Here is a 21,730-nt window from a genome sequence, read left to right on the forward strand (position 1 = left end):
GCCTTGAAGACAGATACTGTGTCTTGTTCACTGATAATACATCAGCTGCAATCTATGCAATTTCTCATAAATACCTGACAACTATTCACTTCAGAGAAATGTATAAAACCTTTAAAGTCACTCTTTCAGATTTTTGCACAGTCCTTCTCTCCCTTCTCTTCTGCTCAGTTCTATCACAACATTTCACAATAGACTGAGGGGAAAGAACAAAAATCAATATTCATAAAGCTGTCTAGAATCCAAATTGTAGTTCAGAATTCTATCATAAAGAACCGACAATTTATGTATCAAGACAGTTGTATAAATTTAGTCAGAATTCAGTTACATATTTTTTAAGTTACATTTATACTCACTGGAAGAAAGGGCCCTTATCTGTAGACCATTTCACAGGTTCTCAAAACATTTGTAATTAATTCTTTACTCTTTTCCTTTCATACGACGGTATAAAAACAAAATGTTCTTTCTTTTTTGAAACCAGTACTGACTGACATAAGGATAGACATATATATAAATGGAAAAGAATCCAGGGTCCAGAAATGAACCTATACCTTAAGGTCAACTGACTTTCAAAAAAGGTGCTAAGACAATTCAGTGGGGAAACAATAGCCTTCAACAAATGATGCTGGAAGAACTGGATATACACATGCAAAATAATAGGCAAATACCTCCCTCCCTCTCACCATACACAAAAATTAACCACAGGCCTGAATAGAAGAGCTAAAAGTATATTAACTCTTGAAAAACAACAAAGAAGTAAGTCTTTGTAACCTAGAATTAGACAATGGCTTCTTACATATGAAACCAAAAGCATATGTGACAAAAGAAAAAAATAAAATTAAGATTAAACTACATCAAAATTAAAAAACATTTGCATTACAAACGTACCATCAAGAAAAGTAAAAGGACACTGCATACAACAGACTTAGGAAAAAAATAAATTTTTTAAAAAGAAAGTAAAATGACAGCTTATAGTATAGAAGAAAAGATTTGCAAATTATCCATTGGGTAAGGAACTTGTATATATGTAAAAACACAATTGAATTTTTAAAAAGACAAATAACCCAATTAAAACACAGGCAAAAGATTTAAACAGACATTTCTCCAAAGAAGATATATAAATGGCCAATAAGCACATGAAAAGATGCCCAACATCATTAGCCACTAAAAAAAATGTGCATGACAACCACAATGAGATACCACACTTCATAGCGCTAGATGGCTTAATCAAAGACAGACAATATTGGCAATTTTCTCACATTGCTGGTGAGAATGTAAAATGGTACCGTCACTTTGGAAAACCATTGTGGCAGTTCCTCCAAACATTAAACATAGAATTACTATATGAAAACGTTCATCTACACAAAAAACATGAATGTTCACAGCAGCATTACTCGTAACAGCCAAAAAGGAGAAACAACTCAAATTTCCATCAACAAAATGAATGGATAAATAAAATGTGATATATCCATAAAATGAAATATTATTCAGCCATAAAACAGGAATGAGGTATTATATATGCTGTAACATGAACCATGGAAACATGCTAAATGAAAGAAGTCAGTCACAAAAAGACCACATATTATATGATTCAATTTATATGAAATACCCAGAATGAGCAAATCTATGACAGAAAGTAGATTAATGGTTGGTGGGTGAAAGGGTTTAAGAAGTGACTGCCAGTGAGTATGACACTTCTTTTGGAGGGGGCGGAAAATGTCCTAAAATCGATGGTGGTGATGGTTGCACAAACTTGTAAATACTATAAAAATCATTAAACACTTTAAAATGGTGAATTGTGTAATAAATTAATTATATCTCAATTAAGATGCTAAAGAAAGCAAAACAAAACAATACTACTCATCCAAATGTGAACATCCCTTACCCAGAAAAGACTGCAGGCTTACCTTTTAAGGGCATCTTTGAGTTCAGGCACAGAACGAATACACTGAACCGTGGCATTCATGTAACAAGTGTTACCAAGGTTTGTCAATCCACATGGTAACTCCATCTAGTTAAAAAAAAAAAAAGAAGGATTAAATCATTAAACCATTTTTACAAAATGACATGGCATATATAAATCACTAAAATTCTCATTTTGAATCAAGTACTATTTACTAGCTTCTACCAATTTATATTCTGCCTTCACTCTAAAGAAACAGTTTTATTTCCCCCAAAAAAAAGTTTACTTGGATCACGCTGGCCATCATATTATGTTTTAGTTTCCTTCTTAAATATAGTAAGAGAATAATTATACTAGTCTTGCCTTTTTTGCAGGTTTATCAAGAGAAGAGAATAGGCAAAATATGCATAGAAACACTTCAAAACAAAAAGCAAAATAACAGGTTGGGCACAGTGGCTCACACCTGTAATCCCAGCACTTTGGAAGGCTGAGGTGGAAGGACTGCTTGAGGTCAGAAGTTCAAGATCAGCCTAGGCAACACAGCAGGACCCCATCTCTATAAAAAAAAAAAAAATGTTTTTTTAATTTGCTGGGCCTGATGGTGCACGCCTACAATTTTCGCTACTCAGGAGCCTGAGGTGGGAGGATCACTTGAACCCAGGAAGTTGAGGTTACAGTGAGCTATGATCATACCACTGCACTTCAGCCGGGGTGATGGAGCAAGACCCCATCTCAAGGGAAAAAAAAAAAAGCAAAAAAAAAAAAACCATGAAAATGAATGAATGGCACTAAATAAACGCTAGGTGTTAAAAAAAAATTGACACATGTGTTGGCCAGTTTCTAAACTGATTTTGCATTTAAATTCAGGATAAAATGTATGTATTTTCCACATGAAGGATTTTAAAAATTTAAATATCCCAGCATTTAAACTACTCTTTGACCCTGTTTTCTCATAAAACAATAATAGTAAATACTTATATAGTACTATCTGCCAGAAACATATTTATTACAGGTATTAGCTAAGTATATATAAGTTAAGCCTAAGTAAATTCACTTGGAAGTCTGAAAACCAGTAGTAAGGTGTACAATACAAAAAAAAACCCCTAGCTGTGCCTTATTTAACTACAGAAGGACTCCCTTAAGCTAATCAAAAATAATAAAACTCTTATTTACTGCTAAAAATATCTATCTTGGTATTAATGATTAAGTCTTCAAGACATTTAGATGCTACTTTCTGAAAGACACCTTAATAATGGTCCTTCAAAAAGTAGTGATCAAATATATAAAATCTGGTGTGTCTTACAGCAGATGCTAACTGTTCTTCTGTCATGTCTTCTACGAAGACAGTTTTGGCTGAGGGTTCTTCTGGAAGAGCATCTGCTGACCCCATCATTAGTAGAGTCATTCCCTGTTTTTAAAAAAAGTAATTTCATGAAAATCCTTAAAAGTTGGTAATGTTTATGTCAAACAAAAGAAGCCAGGCACAAAAGAACACATATTACATAATTCTATTTGCCAAAATATGTAGATTACATAAATCTACAGAAAGTAGATTAGTTGCTGCCTAGGACTGGAGATGGGAAGAGGGAGTGACTTTAAATGGTACAAGTTTCTTTCTGGGGTAATGGAAATGTTCTAAAATTAGATTGTGGTGAAGGCTGCACAACTCTGTAAATACACTACTAAAAAATCACTGCATTGTTTAAAACAAGCAAAAAGCACTAGGGTGGCTGTTTGAGGCCAAGGCAAAAGTGTACAAAGAAACTTTTTAGTGATGAAACTTCTAAATCGTGATTGTGGTAGTGGTTACATGACAATATAGAATTGCCCAAAGTCATCAAACTGTACATCAAACGCAGGTGAATTTTACTCTATATAAATTGTACTTGAATAAAGCTGAAGGAAAAAATAAATATTGCCATAAAAACACCTAATAATGTTTACAATATTGAAGCAGAGGGAATTCCTCAAACGAACATTAACATTTAGTGGCATCATCTCTCTCCATAACAAATTAACAACTAATAAAATTCAGACCAGGCATGGTGGCTCATGCCTGTAATCCTAGCACTTTGGGAGGCCAAGGCTGGTGGATGGTTGGAGTCCAGTTCAAGACCAGCCTGGGCAACATGGCAAAATCCCATCTCTACAAAAAATACCAATATTAGCTGGGCATAGGGGTGCATGCCTGTAGTCCCAGCTACTTGGGGGCTAAAGTGGGAGGATCACTGGAGCCTGGGAGGTTCAGGCTGCGGTGAGCTGTGATCACACCACTTGCATTCCAGCCTGGGTGACAGAGTGAGACCCTGTCTCAAAAAATAAAACAAAAAAACAAACAAACGCTAATAAAATTCTTTCTGTGAATGTCTACTGTGTAACTGTAATGATTGTTTACATTTAAATACAAATATTTTTAGAGCATTAAATTCTCCATTACTAAAAAATATCAAACCAAATACAGAGTAAATTTGTTCAAAATATCCAATTATATAATTCTACACATTAACCTAAGTAAATACTTTTATTTAATACATATGCAAACACTCCATACAATCAATAGAAGGACAAGGAAGACACTGTCATTGTAAAGCTCATAATCTTAAAATATGAACAACATCTTACTCTCTTACTCAGTATCTTAATTGAAGGCATGAACACATGAGACAAAGTAAAAGGTAGGACCAGAAGTGGAGATTTAAAAAAAAAAAACAGGGAGGGAAAAATGATAGCCAGAAGACTAAAAATATCCAGATGATGATTAAAATTAGGAAATTAGTAAGATCAACAATTCAGTTAAGAATACCTACAATTAAATTTAATGACCTTTATTCTATCACCTTTTATTTCTACATAGACATTTTATAAGATCACTGCAAAGCAGTAAAGCAGTACTAAGCCATCACTACAGAATTTTTTTTTTTTTTTAGAGACAGGGACTCACTCTGTCACCAGGCAGGAGTGCAGTGGCACAAATATAGGTCACTGTAGCCTCAAACTTCTGGCCTCAAGTGATCCCCCCATCTCAGCCTCTCAAAGTGCTGGGACTGCAGGTATAAGCCACCCTACCAGGCCAACAATCTTTTTCCAAAGACAACTGTCTCAAGAGCCAACTATTTAAAGAATACACTAGCAATAACCAGTTGGAAAACACAATAGAAGAAATGCCAACAGTATCTAAGAATAAGCATAACAAGAAAAATGTAATGCTTTAATGAGAGAATAAAGCTTTACTTAAGGATATTTTTAAAAAAAAGCATCTAAATAAACTGAAAGACAAGTTTTGAACTTGAAAAATTACTATAAAGGTGCAATTATAGTTATATAAATTTAATGAAATTCCTTTACAAAACCTTGCAAAATGATTCATTCATGCAGCAAATTTATACCCATGATAATAGCTAAGAAATTTCTGAAAAAGAATAGAGACTAAAGCAACGCCCTTAAAAATTATTAGGAAAAGGGATTATATAATGAAAAATATTGAGAAAAACTGTATACTTTAGGAAAAACATACTATCAGCTCTCTACTTCATACCATACCACAACCATAATGAATTAAAGGTAAAGATTTAAATGTAAAAAAATTAATATTCATAAAAGAATGCAAGTGAATCAAAAAACTCATGCATTGTTGGAAGATTTTCTAAAATTGACATAAATATTAAAAAGACTGATTTAACTAGCTACACAAATCTTAAAAATGTCTATAAAACATTTGAAAACAATAAACTAGGGGCAAAACTATACCATATATACTAAACACTCAAAAAAGCAAATATATACTACAAAAATGAGCAAAAGAGATTTAAAAAAAGGCTTAAAATTAATGAACTAGGTAAGCTTCTACCTTAAGCTAGAAAAAGTAAAAATTAAAACCAAGCCATGTGTGGTGGCGCACACCTGTAGTCCAAGGTAGTCGGAAGGCTAAGGTGGGAGTACTGCTTAAGCCTAGGAGCTCAAGGCCAGCCTGAGCAACACAGCAAGACCCCATCTCTAAAACAAACCAAAAAAGTCACCACCATTTGCCTGGGTTTCAGCACTTCATTCAACAAAACATGATTATATAAAAATTTTCAAAAGTTTTAAAAAATTAAAACCGAAGTAGAAAGCAAGCAAGCAAAGAGAAAAAATGAAGTAATAAATCAACAGGCCAAATTTTTTTTTTGGGGGGGACACAATCAGTGAAACTGATAAAACTCTGGCTTGATGATAAAGCAAACAGACAAATCATAATTTGTCAATACTAGAGAGAAAAACGAAAAAACAGCACTACACATTCTAGAATTAAAGGATAACAACAGTAGAATATGACAATCAATTCAGCAACTTAAATTAAATGAACCAATTCCTTAAGAAATACTGATTATCAAACTGATAGGAAAGAAAACATAATATCTAAATAGTCCTACATTTATTAAAGACACTAAATTCTTAATTTAAAGTCTTCCTACAAAGAAACCTCCAAATCCAGATGAAGTCTAGTGAACTAGGCTTCACTAGAGAATTTTAGGCAACATTTAAAGAAAAAATATCCCAGTGGAGTGGGAGCAGAAATAAAAAAGAAAGAAAAAATATTAATACAAACTCAGAAAAGAGGGGATGCTTCCTAACTCATTGTATAAGACCAACATTACACTGATAGCAAAACAAGATAAAAAAGAATACAAGAAAATTACAAACCATTATCTCTTATGAAAAGAGACACAAAAAACCTTAACAAAAGATAAGCAAATAGAATCTAGCAATATATAATGTCCAAGTGGGGTTTATCCCAAGAATATAAGTTCTGTTTAATACTCAAAAGTCGGTGTAGTTTAATGGACAAAATGAGAAGAAGAAATGATATAGAAAAGGCATTTAACAAAATGACAAAATTCAACTTCCATTCATGACAAAACCTCTCAGCAAACTAGAAACAGAGTTCCTGAACCTGATGATGAACATCTATAAACTACCTCCAGCCATGACTGGAGGCTTTTCCCCTAAGGTCAGGAAAAAGGCAATGATGTCCACTATCAACCACTTCTACTCAGCATTGTTTAAAGTCTTAAGCATTGCAATAAAGAAAAAAAGAGAAACAAAATGCACAAAGATTAAAAAGGAAGAAATAAAACTGTCCTTATTTGCAGATGACATGTATACCTACAATATCCTAAGAAATTAATATATTAAATAAACAAAGTCACAGGATACAAAGTCAATTATAAAAATTAACTTTATTTTTATATACTAGCAAGCAATTGGAAAATGACATTTCAAAAACACCACAGCTGGGTGCAGTGGCTCACGCTTGTAATCCCAGCACTTTGGGAGGTCAAGGCAGAAGGATTGCTTGAGGCCAGTTCAAGAACAGCCTGGCCAACATGGCAAAACCCTATCTCTACTAAAAACACAAAAATTAGTCCGGCGTGGTGGCACATTCCTGTAGTCCCAGCTACTCGGGAGGCTGAGGCATGAGAACTGCTTGAACCTGGGAGGCAGAGACTACAGTGAGCCATGATCACGTCACTGCACTCCAGCCTAGACAAGAGAGCAAGACTCTGTCTCAAAAACAAAAACAAAAAATTAGCCAAGCACAATGGCGCATGCCTGTAGTCCCAACTACTCAGGAGGGTGAGGTGGGAGAACCCCTTGAGCCCAAGAATTCAAGGCTGCAGTGAGCTATGATTGTGCCACTGCACTCCAGCCGACAAAGCAAGACCTCGTCTTTAAAAAAAAAAAAAGAAAGAAAGAAAAGAAAAGTACCACTTACGATAACATTAAAAACCATGAAATAAGCCGGGTGCAGTGGCATAATCCCAGCACTTGGGGAGGCCGAGGCAGGCGGATCACTTTAAGTCAGGAGTTTGAGACCAGCCTGGCCAACATGGTGACACCCCGTCTCTACTAAAAATACAAAAATTAGTCAGGCATGGTGGCGAGTGCCTATAATTCTAGTTACTCAGGAGGCTGAGGAAGGAGAATCACTTGAACCCAGGAGGCGCAATCTGCAGTGAGCTGAGATCACGCCACTGCACTCCAGCCTGGACGTCAGAGCAAGACTGTCTCAAAAAAAAAAAAAAAAAAACAAAAACAAAAACGTGAAATACTTAACAATATGTGGAACAAAATATGTGTAAGTCCCAACATTGAACATTTAAATAAAGGAAAGGTTTACCATGTTTGTGAATTAGAAGACTCAATATCTCAATATTGAGATGTCTCAGACTGACATACAGATTCAATGCAATTCCAATCAAAATCCCAGCAGGCTCTTACGGAGAAAATGACAAGCAGAATCTAAAAATGTGCAATAGACGTACAAAGTTCCCAGAATAGCCAACACAACTTTAAAAAAGAAAAACAACTGGAAGACTTAGACGATCTGATTTCAAGGCCTGAAGAATCAAAACAGCAGGGAATGGGTACTGGTATAAAGGTACATATAAAAATCAATGGAAGAAAACAGAATCCAGAAATAAACCCTTATGTTTATGGTCAACTGATTTTCAACAAAGGCACTGAGGAAGAATGGAAAAGAACAGTCTTTTCAACAAATGTTGCTCACTACACTAAATATTCATGTGAAAAAAATAACCTCAACTATTGCTTGACAGCAAACACAAGAATTTACTCAAAACAGACAATAGACCGGGTGCGGTGGCTCACACCTGTAATCCCAGCACTTTGGGAGGCTGAGACAGGTGGATCACCTGAGGTCGGGAGTTCAAGACCAGCCTGACCAACATGGAGACCAGTCTGACGAACAACATACTAAAAAAAATACAAACAATTAGCGGGGTGTGGTGGTGCATGCCTGTAATCCCAGCTACTCGGGAGGCTGAGGCAGGAGAATCACTTGAACCTGGGAGATGGAGGTTGTGGTGAGCTGAGATCACACCATTGCACTCCAGCCTGGACAACAAGAACGAAACTCCGTCTCAAAAAAAAAAAACCAACAAAAAAAAACAGGCAATACAGGCAGAGCATGGTGGCTCACGCCTGTAATCCCAGCACTTCGGGAGGCCAAGGCAGGCTGATCACGAGATCAGGAGATCGAGACCATCCTGGCTAACATGGTGAAACCCCGTCTCTACTAAAAAAAAAAATACAAAAAAATTAGCCGGGTGTGGTGGCGGGCACCTGCAGTCCCAGCTACTCGGGAGGCTGAGGCAGGAGAATGGCATGAACCAGGAGGTGGAGCTTGCAGTGAGCCGAGATCGTGCCACTGCACTCCAGCCTGGGCAACAGAGCGAGACTCCATCTCAAAAAAAAAAAAACAGACAATAAATCTAAATGTAACTGCTAAAACTTATCAAGCTTTACAAGAAAACAGAAAAAAAAAATCTTGTAAACTTGGCACAGGCGAAGATTTCTTACAACATAGTGCAGATCACTAAAAAATGTGATAAACTGACTTAGATAAAATTAGCTTCTATCCAACAAAAGAGTATTACATAGATTAAAACACAAGGATACCGTGAAGATATTACAGTCTGGGTTTCAGAGCATGAGAAAGCAAATATCGCAATAAAGCAAGTCACATAAAAATTTTCCCCCACTGCATACAAACATCATGTTTATATCAGTCTGTGAAGTATGCAACAGCATTATGTCTAAAAAGGAATGCACATACCTTAATTTTAAAATAATTTATTGCTTAAAAAAAAAAGCTGACAATCATCTAAGCCTTCAGTTAATCATCTTCTTGCAGGCGGGGGTCTTGTTTCCAAGTTGATGGCTACTGACTGATCACGGCACTGGTTCCTGAAGCCTGGGTAATTGCTTAAAATGAGACAACAATGAAACCTGCCACGCTGACTGACTTCCTTTCATGAAGGAGTTCTCTGTAGCTTGCAGTGCTGTTTAATAGCATTTTATCCACAGTAGGACTTCTTTCGAAACTGGAGTCAAACCTCTCAAATCCTGCTGCTGCTTTATCAAGTAAGCCTATGTAATATTTTAAATCCTTTATTGTCATTTCAACAACATTAACAGCTTCTTCACTAGGAGTAGAGTCTATCTCAAGAAATTACTTTCTTTGCACATCCATAAGTTACCTCCTCACCTGTTCAAGTTGTATCATAAGATTGTGGCAATTCAGTCACAATTTCAAGCTCCATTTTTCTATTCTTTTTCGTTTTTTAGATACAGAGTCTCGCTCTGTCACTCAGATTGGAGTGTAGTGGCACAATCATAGCTCACTGTAACCTCAAACTCCTAGGCTTAAGCGATCCTACTGCCTCAGTCTCCAGAGTAGCTAGGACTACAGGTATACACCATCATGCCCAACTACTTTTATTTTCTGTAGAGACAGGGTCTCACTGTGTTGCCCAGGCTGGTCTCAAACTCCCAGCCTGAAGCTCTCCTGTCTCAAACTCCCAAAGTGCTGGGATTATAGGAGTGAGCCACCGTGCCTTGCCACTTCTAATTCTAGTTTTCTTCCTATTTCCACCACATGTGCAGTTGTATCCTCAAGTTTTGAACTCCTCAAAGTCATCCATGAGGGTTAGAATCAACTTCTTTCAAGCTCCTGGTAATACTGACTTTATTTTAACTTCCTCCCATGAATGTTCCTAATGGTATCAAGAATGGTGAATCCTTTCCAGAAGGTTTTTAATTGATTTTGCCCAGATTCATGGAGAAATAACTTTATAGGGAAACTTTAGCCTTACAAAATGTATCCCTTAAATAAGATTTGAAAGTAGCAATTACTCCCTGATCCATGGGCTGCAGATAGTTGTTGCAGCAGACATGAAAATAACATTCATCTCGTTTATCTCTCTCAAAACTCTTGAGTGACTAGATGCATTGTCAATAAGCAGTAATATTTTGGAAGGAATCTTTCTGAGCAGTAAGTCTCAGTGGTGGCCTTAAAATATTCAGTACTCCATACTATAAACAGATGTACTGGCATCTGGGCTTTGTTGTTCCATATACAGAGCACAGGCAGAGCAGATTTAGCATCATCCTTAAGAGATCCATGGTTTTTGGAATGGTAAATGAGCACTGGTTTCAACTTAAAGTCATTAGCTGCATTAGCCTCTAACAAGACAGTCAGCCTGGCCTTTGAACCCAGGCACTGACTTCTCCTCTCTAGCTATGAAAGGCTTAGACAGCATCTTTTTCCAATATCAGGCTGCTTCATCCACATTGAAAATCTGTTGTATAGTGTAGCTACCTTCATCAACAATCTTTGCTAGATCTTCTGGGTAACTTACTGCAGCTTCTCCATCAGCACTTACTGTTTCACCTTGCACTTTTATGTTACAGAGATTGCTTCTTTCTTTAAACCTCGTGAACCAACTTCTGCTAGCTTCAATTTATATATATATTATATATATATATAAAATATATATATTCTTCACAGAATTAAAGAGAATTAGGGTCTTGCTCTGGTTAGGCTTTGACTTAAGGAAATGCTGTGGCTAGTTTGATCTTCTATCCACACCACTTAAACTTTCTCAATATCAGCAATAAGGCTGCTTTGCTTTATCACTTGTGTGTTCATTGCAGTAACACTTCAAGAACTTATCTTTTAAATTATAAATTTCCTTTGAAAACTGGACCTTTGTATTCACAACTTGGTTAACTGCTGCAAAATGCCTAGCTTTTGGCCTGTCTTGGCTTTACACAGGCCTTCTTTACAAAGCTTAATCATTTCTAGCTTTCTGTTGAAAGTAAATGACATGAAACTCTTCCTTTCTCTTGAACACTTAGAGGCCACTGTAGGTTATTTATTTATTTTTGAAACAGAGTCTTGCTCTGTCGGCCAGGCTGGAGTGCAGTGGCATGATCTCAGCTCACTGCAACCTCCATCTCCCAGGCTCAAGCAATTCTCCTGCCTCAGCCTCCCGAATAGCTGGGATTACAAGCATGTGCCACCACGCCCGGCTATTTTTCTATTTTTAGTGGAGACAGGGTTTCACCATGTTGGCCAGGCTGATCTCGAACTCCTGAACTCAGGAATCCACCCACCTAGGCCTCCCAAAGTGCTGGGATTACAGGTGTGAGCCACCATGCTCAGCCTGTAGGATTATTAATTGGCCTAATTTCAATACTGTCTTATCTCAGGGAATAGGGAGGCCTGAGAAGAGGGAGGAGGGAACTGCGGGTCGGTGAGGCTGTCAGAACACACATTTGTCGATTAAGTTTGCCGTCTTACAGGTGTGATTAATGACACCCCAAAACAATTACAAAAGTAACATCAAAGATCAACATACTTGACATGAGAGTAATGAAAATGTTTCAAATATTGCAAGAATCACCAAAACGTGACAGAGAGACATGAAGTGAACATAGGCTGCTGGAAAAATGGTGCCTATAAACTTGCTCGATGCAAGGTGGCCACAAACCTTCAACTTACAAAAATCACAATTATCTGTGAAGCACAATAAAATGAGGTGTGCCTTTATATGAAACTCTGGGGTCAATCATAATATTTAAGAGGGCAAAAGGGTCACAAAACCAAGAAATTTGAGAACTGCACATCCCAGCAATGCAAGGTTTAAGTTAAAAATCAATGAGAATAACCACACTACCAACAGAAAAAAAGAAAAATCACACCATCATTTTAACAAACAGAAAAAACACTTAACAAAATTTAACTGTCTTTCATAATTTTAAGTTGTAGTGAACTAGAATAAGACAAGATGTCCACTCTTTTTTTTTTTTTTTTGAGGTGGAGTCTTGCTCTGTTGCCCAGGTTGGAGTGCAGTGGTGTGATCTCAGCTCACTGCAACCTCCGCCTCCCAAGGTCAAGCAATTCTCTTGGTGCACACCATGACACTCGGCTAATTTTTGTACTTTTAATAGAGACGGGGTTTCACCATGTTGGCCAGGCTGGTCTCGAACTCTTGACCTTAAGTGATCCACCCTCCTTGGCCTCCCAAAGTGCTGGGATTACAGGTGTGAGCCACCACACCCGGCCAAGATGTCCACTCTTATCACTTTTTTTTTTTTTTGAGATGGAGTCTCGCTCTGTTGTCCAGGCTGGAGTACAGTGGCACAATCTCGGCTCACTGCAACCTCTGCCTCCCAGGCTCATGCCATTCTCCTGCCTCAGCCTCCTGAGTAGCTGGGACTACAGGCACCTGCCACCACGCACGGCTAATTGTTTTGTACTTTTTTTTTAGTAGAGACGGAGTTTCACCATGTTAGCCAGGATGGTCTCGATCTCCTGACCTCATGATCCACCCGCCTCGGCCTCCCAAAGTGCTGGGATTACAGGCGTGAGCCACCGCGCCCGGCCACTCTTATCACTTTCTATTAACACTGTATTAGAAGTCCTATTAAAAAGTAGGACAAGGCCTGGCACAGTGGCTCACTCCTGTAATCCAGCACTTTGGGAGATCAAGGCAGGCAGATCACTTGAGGTCAGGAGTTCGAGACCAGCCTGGCCAATGTGGCGAAACCCCGTCTCTACCAAAAATACAAAAATTAGCCAGGTGTGGTGGTAGGCGTCTGTAATCCCAGCTACTCGGGAGGTTGAGGCAGGAGAATCACATGAACCCAGGAGGCAAATAATGCAGTGAGCCAAGATCACACCACCACACTCCAGCCTGGGCAACAAAGCAAGACTCTGTCTCAAAAAAAAGAAGTCATTTGCTTATCAATTGTACGTCAATAAAGTTTAAGAAATCTGAAAGTCATGAATATTGAAAAGGGAGAAGTAAAATTGTCATTATTTGCAGATAACACGTTTATGTACACAGAAAACCCAATGGAATCTGCCCAAAACACAACTGGAATTAGTAAGTGAATGGCTTACAAGAACAAAGAATGAAAATAAACTTAGAAAAATCAATTGTATTTTGGCCGCGCGCGGTGGCTCACGCCTGTAATCCTAGCACTTTGGGAGGCCAAGGTGGGCGGATCACCTGAGGTCAGGAGTTCGAGACCAGCCTGACCAACATGGAGAAACCCCATCTCTACTAAAAATACAAAAATTAGCTGGGCGTGGTGGTGGGCCCCTGTAATCCCAGCTCAGGCAGGAGAATTGCTTTAACCCGGGAGGCAGAGGTTGCAGCGAGCCGAGATCGCGCCATTGCACTCCAGCCTGGGCAATAAGAGTAAGACTCTGTCTCAAAAAAAGAAAAAAAAAGAGAAAAATCAATTGTATTTTTACATTCTAGCCATGAACATTGGAAATATTTTTTAATATTATTTTAAGCAACGAACAAATGTTAAGTTCCAATAATTTAAGAGAAGTCATGCAAGGGCTGGGCACAGTGACTCACACCTGTTAATCCCAGCACTTTGGGAAGCCAAGGCAGGAGGATCACTTGAGCCCTGGAGTTCAAGACCAGCCTGGGCAACATAGTGACACCCCCATCTCTACAAAAAATAATTAAAATTAATTAATTAACTGGGCATGGTAACACACGCCTGTGGTCCCAGCTACTCGGAAGGCTGAGATGGAAGGACTGCTTGAGCCTGGGAGTTTGAAGCTGCAGCGAGCCGTGACCATGCCACTGTGCTCCGGCGTAGGTGAGACTGAGACCCTGTCTCAAAAAAAAAAAACTACTCATGCAAAACCTCTATGTTTAAAAACTACAACTCTGCTAAGAGAAAAACAGAGACCTAAATAAGGAAGTACACCATATTCAGAGATTTTAATACTCAGTATTGTTAAGATGTTTATTCTCCCCAAATTGAGCTACAGATTCAATGTAATCTCAAACAAAATCTCAAAGAGGAGAAAGTTGGAAAGCATAAGAACATATACCATCTTATTGCAAGACTCTTTTTTTGGAGATGGAGTCTTGCTCTGTTGCCAGGCTGGAGTGCAGTGGCGCGATCTCGGCTCACTGCAATCTCCGCCTCCCAGGTTCAAGCGATTCTCCTGCCTCCTGCCTCAGCTTCCCGCCTCAGCCTCCTGAGTAGCTAGGATTACAGGCGTGCACCACCACACCCAGCTAATTTTTTTTTTCAAGACTTTTATTATAAAGCTTTAGTAATCAAAACCATTTGGTACTAGTGTAACTTTAATCTACTAGATCAATGAAACAAAAACCCAAAAACAAACCTATAACTAGTTTTCAAGAAAGAGCCCAACACAAGTCAATGGGAAAAGGCAAGTATTTTCAACAGATAGTGCTGGAACAACTGGATATACATACGAAAAAAAAGTCATCTGGAATATATTTTGTTATCATAATGAGGTTACTGCATTATAATAAACATTCATAAGATAATACTTACATTTTTTATTTTGATGTTTCCCCAATCATCATCCTGTTTCAAAGACAAACAAAAGACATTTAACCACTGCTGTACAAGCTGAACACAATCTAATAATTTATTTTAATCTACTTCAAAACAGAATAAAATTTATCCTATATGCAGATTTTATTTAAAATTATGGCAATAAAAAAAATTTTTTTTGGCCAGGCACGGTGGCTCACATCTGTAATCCCAGCACTTTGGGAGGCTGAGGCAGGCAAATCACCTGCGGTCAGGAGTTCGAAACCAGCCTGACCAATATAAAGAAACTCCATCTCTACTAAAAATACAAAAAGTAGCTGAGCATGGTGGTGTAATTCCAGCTACTCGGGAGGCTGAGACAAGATAATTGCTTGAACCCAGGAGGCGGAAGTTACAGTGAACCGAGATCTCACCACTGCACTCCAGCTTGGGCAACATAGCAAGGCTCCATCTCAAAAAAAAAAAAAAAAAAAAATTTTTTTAAACACAAGCGGTACTAAAGCCAGGGTTTCAAATAATTTGCTTCAACTGCATAAGGTAATACAATATAAAAGGCAGTAACCTGTATTTACAGCATCAAATACTAAAAAACACATAAGTATAAAAAAATACTTTTAGCAAGTACTAAAAAACACTTGACTAATGACAAATGATAGATCCTATTTTTTGGATGTTTGGAACCAGCAGAGCTAATAAATAACTAGCTTACATGGCAAGAATGAAGAGTTAATGTCTACAACGCATCTATAAAGCAAGTAAATACTTTCCTTTCAATATGTTGAATAAAAATCAAGAATTTTTTTGTTTAATGCATGATTAGTCCAGAGTAATATTTTAACTTACTGCAGCTAGGCCTTTCCCCTCATACGATAAAGTTGATTCCATATTACTCCCTTTTATAGAAGGTATCAGGTACCCAATATGCTTGTCTACCCTTCATTGGTGCCACTAATTATCTGTTTTATCTGCTTTAAAATGGAACGGTAACTTCCTAAAGGCCCTTCTCAATTTGAGGGCTATGACTGCTAAACATAACGAATGATAACTATAAATGCCCCCTAAGATCACTTACCCAAGGTCACACAAAACTGGGAAGTGAACACAGATCTGCTTGATTTATAAATTATATGCTCTTTTGGTGCCTTACTATGTTACTTAAACCTCTTTGACATTCATTTATAAAATTTCCTCATATATAAGATATGGATAACATACAGCTGAGAATTAAAGAAAATATAATAAAAGCCTGACACAAAATAAGTACTCAATAAATGGTAACTATTAGCAGTCACAGTTTCATTTAATTCGCATACTTCTATAATTCTCGAGAGCATACCACTAGTATAGTGTTCAACACAAATTAGGCTATGAAGTTCACTAAAGGCCAAAGGTTTATGCTGTACCTTCAGGGGTAAACAAAGATTTTCCTCCAACGTGTGTTTTACTGCCCAGTGGGGGTAGCCAGTCTTTATCTCTAAAGTTAACTGTAGATCTTTAGCATTTTATCTAACCCTTGAAGGAAGTATTTTTTAAAACTATACTTATATTATTAAAAACAATAATAGAGGCCAGGTGTGGTGGCTCACGCCTGTAATCCCAGCACTTTGGGAAGCCCGAGGCAGGCAGATCACTTGAGGTCAGGAGTTCGAGACCAGCACCAACATGGTAAAACACTGTCTCTACCAAAAATACAAACATTTGTCACGCATGGTGGCGGTGACCTGTAATCCCAGCTATTCGTGAGACTGAGGCAGGACAATCACTTGAGCCCGGGAGGCGGTGGTTGCAGTTAGCCGAGATGGCGCCACTGCACTCCAGCCCCTGAGTGACAGAGGGAGACTCAATCCCAATAATAATAATAATAATAATAGATATCTTCTTGTCTTTTCTGCAGTCCTTCATCAATGATGCTGGCAAGGATGGATTCTTAACTGTGGTCACTGAGATCATTCCAAAGGAAGTAAAGAAAAAAATTAGGCTTCTTCTCTTTTTAAACACAAATGTTTTCCTCTCATCTCCAGGCAGGAGTTAGGTAACAATTACTGTTTAGAAAAAAGGGGGCTGGGTGTGGTGGCTCACGCCTGTAATCCCAGCACTCTGGGAGGCCAAGGTGGGCAGATCACTTGAGGTCAGGAGTTCAAGACCAGACTGGCCAATGTGGTGAAACCCCACCTCTACTAAAAATACAAAAATTAGCTGGGCATGGTGGTAGACACCTGTAATCCCAGCTACTCAGGAGGCTGAGGCATAAGAATCGCTTGAACCCAGGACGCGGAGGTTGCAGTGAGCCAAGATAGCGCCACTGCACTCCAGCGTGGGCAACAGAGCAAGACTCATCTCAAAAAAAAAGAAAAAGAAAAAAACAGCTCTTCGTTAATGGGTAGGATGCAATGAAGGCCAAAAAAAAAATGAACAGTTTTCCAGAACCAGGGCTTTGGTAAAAATGCTGAAGTGCTTTGAATTTCAACATACAAATGCATGTACAAAATTACATTCTGTAGTAGTTTTTTTAAGAAAACAAACCTATCTGTATTGTTCCATATTTTTAAACTGAGATAAAATTTTCCAACCTCATCACAGAAAATTACTAAGGAAATATTAATTGGTTTCATTTTAGTCTAAACAAAATAAAACTAATACTTTTAATACATCCTCATAGGAAAAAAAATTCACACAATACAGATAACTGTAAAGTGTTCCACTCTCCTGACCCAGAGGTATCTGGTAATACAACACATTTTAAAATAAAATTTAAATGATGCTTTTAGAACAAAGTCATGTCCTTTGCAGCAACATGGATGGAGTTGGAGATCATTACCTGCTAGTTCCTTAGTAAACTAACGCAGGAATAGAAAAGCAAACTGCATGTTCTCATTTGTAAGTGGGAGCTAAATAATGAGAACACATAGACACATAGAGAGGAACAACAGACACTGGAGCTTACTTGAAGGTGGAGAGTAGGAGGAGGAAGAGGATCTAAAAAAAAAAAAACTACCTATCGGGTACTATGCTTAGTACCCGGGTGATGAAATCCGTACATCAAAACCCTGTGACACAAGTTTACCTATATAACAAACCTGCACATGTATTTCAGAACCTAAAAGTTAAAAATAAATAAAAGTAAAAAGAGTTTTAAAACGATGTTTTTATAATACCATATAGTGTTGTGAAACGGCTACAGTGTTTCTCCCTTACTCTAACAGGCATAAGACAGTTTTAACCCCATAGCTGACATACTCTCATCATATAAAAAAAGCACTTCAAATGCTACATTAAAATTAAATAATTTTCTGGTGTTATTTTTCAAAAAATATACAATAATAGTAATGTGATGAAAATTTGGACTACATTTTACCTTTAGCGTTCCTCCTTTCACCATAACTTTCTGTCTGGCAGGCTGGACTCCAGTCAACGCAAACAGCTGAGCCTTGAATACCATTGGAGGTTCATCTGTATTCAATTCTACACCTTCAAATTTCTCCTTTCCCCATTTTACAGTAACTGCAAACAAAATCACAATTTTTTTAATTAAAAAATAACAAGACAAGATTTACAGACCCTTAGAAGATCACCAATTAGGCAGCTATCAAGAGTCAAAACATGTCATTCATCTTTCCATGCCCATAACGCTTACCTAATCAAGAGCAGCATGCATGCAGTAGGTGCTGAATAAAATTTCACTGGATCAAACCTAACTTCTCATTTCATAGTTAAAGAAACTGAGACTTCCGTGGGCTGGGCATGGTGGCTCACACCTGTAATCCCAGTACTTTGGGAGGCTGAGGTGGGCGGATCACGAGGTCAGGAGTTCGAGACCAGCCTGTCTCTAATAAAAATACAAAAATTAGCCAGGTGTGGTGGCGCACGCCTGTAATTCCAGCTACTCAGGAGGCTGAGACAGGAGAATCGCTTAAACCCGGGAGGCGGAGGTTGCAGTGAGCCAAGATCACGCCACTGCACTCCGGCCTGGGCGACAGTGCGAGACTCCATCTCAAAAAAAAAAAAAAAGAAACTGAGACTTCAGAGAAGTAGACTGATTTGCTAGTGTCATAAAATTGGTTAATAAACTTCCAAGTCTTCTGAATCCTACTCCAACAATATGATCATATTGAAATATTTCCCAAAATGATAAGTTTCACAGCCCCCACGTGTTTAATTGAAGAATCATTCACATCAGCACACAGCATTGGAAAAGAAGAGAGAGAGAAAGGTTAGATAGTTTAAGAGAAGAAAAAAAATTCCTGGGAGAATAAAGCACATCTAGAACAACTTAAGGAATACAGATTCTGAGTCGTAAGAAATGTGGGAGAATTGAAAAGTGTCATTTCTGAACAAGAGGTGCTCAATTAAGAAAAAATCCAAAGACATATCTAAATCATTTAAAAAGAAAAATATATAGAAATCCCACTTCACAGCCATTAGAATGGCTATTCTTTTTAAAATTTAACAGAAATAACAAGTGTTAGCAAAGATGTAGAGAAACTGGAACACTTGTACACTGCTGGGTGGAATAAAAGTAAACACAGAATTACCATATGATCCAGCAATTTCATTTCTGGGTATACCCAGAAGATCGGAAAGCAAGGACTCAAACAGATATTTGTACACCCATGTTTACAGCAGCATTATTCACAACAGCCGAAAAAGTGGGAGCAACTCAAGTGTCCATCAACCGATTAATGGACAAAGAAAATGTGGTATATACATACAATGGAATATTATTCAACCTTAAAAAGGAAAGAAACTCTTACACATGCTGCAACATGGATGATTCCAGTTATATGAGATACCTAAAGTGGTCAAATTCATACACACAAAAAGAGAATGGCGTTTGCCAGAGGATGTGGATGAAGGTGATAGTTGCAAAACAGTGTGAATATACTTAATGCTACAGAACTGTATATGTAAAAATCATTAAAATGGTAAACTTTATTACATATATTTTACCACAATAAAAAATTTCCATCAGCCTCATAAAATAGCTAACTTCTGAAATATATATTTTTAAAACCCAAGGATATATATAGTTTCCACTGAAAATTTTATACCTTCTCAAAAATAAGAATCTCACAACTGTTAATTGCTTTCTAACCCCTGAAATCAGAATTTGAAAACCTCACCCAGACACCAAATCCCAATCCTATCATCATTAATGACAAGCCCGGTACAAAGCATTGGGAAGACTCTCCATAAACTTATAGCCTAATAAGGGGGGGGGGGTTGGAGGAGGCTAGAGTAATTAACTATGTAAGCATTATAAAGGCTACAGCAACAAAGTGGAATGCTTCATAAATGAGGAAAGATTTCCTGGATGAAGTGTTAACTTCTGAGTTATCACTATCAATTTTGAATCTCAAAGAAAAGATTAGGTGTTAGTCAGAGACTAGGAGAGGACAGAAGAATTCCCAGAAAAGAAGGAAAACATTCCACAGCATAAAGCAGCATGGTGTGTTCTAAGATGTAAGCAATTAATTACCAGAGTGAAGAGAAAGCGGCAGTAGATGAAACTGGAAGCTGGCTAAGGATCGAATTATGGAAGATAAGTCATCCTAAAACATACATAAAGAGGCCGGGAATGGTGGCTCATGCCTGTAATCCCAGCACTTTGGGAGGCCGAGGCAGGTGGATCACCTGAGGTCAGGGGTTCGAGACCAGCCTGGCCAATACGGTGAAACCTCGTTTCTACTAAAAATACAAAAATTAGCTAGGCATGGTGGCAGGCGCCTGTAATTCCAGCTACTCGCGAGACTGAGGCAGGAGAATCGCTTGAAACCAGGAGGTGGAGGTTGCAGTGAGCCAAGATCGCGCCATTGCACTCCAGACTGGACAACAAGAGCAAAACTTGGTCTCACAAAATAAAAAATAAAATAAAATACTTATAGGCTTTATGTTGTAGGCAATGTGAATTCCTGAAAGGCTGTCATAAAGGCCACTTTAGTCTGGTTTGAATACTATTAGATCACTCTTGCAGCAGCAGAGAAATCGGGCTTGAAGAGGGCACACTGTAATCACTAAAATAAACTAGAAGCATATTTCAACAGTACAAGCTAAAGATGCTACAGGATTAAACCAAAACAGTACTAGAAGTAAAGGAGAGGAACCTACCTGAAATTTATTGCACTATTGCCATGAGCAAGTTACTTAAAACTTTTTGCTTACGCTTACAAGAGGAATTATATCAGTATCACAGGATTATGTTGAAGATTAAAACAAAGCAATATGTACAAAACCCTAACTCTATAAGAGGCACAGGTGTGTGTTTATTTTTAGAGACGGGGGTCTTGCTCTGTCACCCAGGCTGGAGTGCAGTGGCCTGATCACAGATCACAGCACCCTCTAACTCCTTGGCTCAAGTGATCCTCCCAACTCAGCTTCCCGAGTAGCTGGGATTAAAAGCACACACCACGGCCCCTGGCTTTAATTTTTAACTGCACTTATCCTTAACCATTTAATAATCTAGATATGTAATTTTCTTTTTTTCTTTTCTTTTCTTGAGACCCAGTTTCGCTTTTTTCACCCAGGCTGAAGTGCAATGGCGTGATCTTGGCTCACTACAACCTCCGCTTCACAGGTTCAAGCGATTCTCCTACCTCAGCCTCCCCAGTAGCTGGGATTACAGGCACCTGCCACCACTCTCGACTGATT

General features: G+C 38.1%; 1 protein-coding gene across 2 annotated transcripts in view; it reads right to left on the bottom strand.

Moving 5' to 3' along the window:
• The window catches only part of USP14 (ubiquitin specific peptidase 14), a 56,412-nt gene that overhangs the window by 32,838 nt on the left and 1,844 nt on the right, over positions 1-21,730 (bottom strand). The window contains exons 2-5 of one of the 2 annotated variants that reach the window (XM_024235805.3): positions 18,441-18,586; positions 15,083-15,115; positions 3,204-3,308; positions 1,905-2,008 (exon numbers count right to left, since the gene is read on the bottom strand). In XM_024235805.3, the coding sequence (XP_024091573.1) occupies positions 1,905-2,008; positions 3,204-3,308; positions 15,083-15,115; positions 18,441-18,586 (388 nt within the window). The remainder of the gene's footprint in view (positions 1-1,904; positions 2,009-3,203; positions 3,309-15,082; positions 15,116-18,440; positions 18,587-21,730) is intronic. The other variant, XM_024235806.3, reaches the window with a different exon arrangement.

Source organism: Pongo abelii, chromosome 17, assembly GCF_028885655.2.
Source record: "Pongo abelii isolate AG06213 chromosome 17, NHGRI_mPonAbe1-v2.0_pri, whole genome shotgun sequence".
Taxonomy (NCBI): domain Eukaryota; kingdom Metazoa; phylum Chordata; class Mammalia; order Primates; family Hominidae; genus Pongo; species Pongo abelii.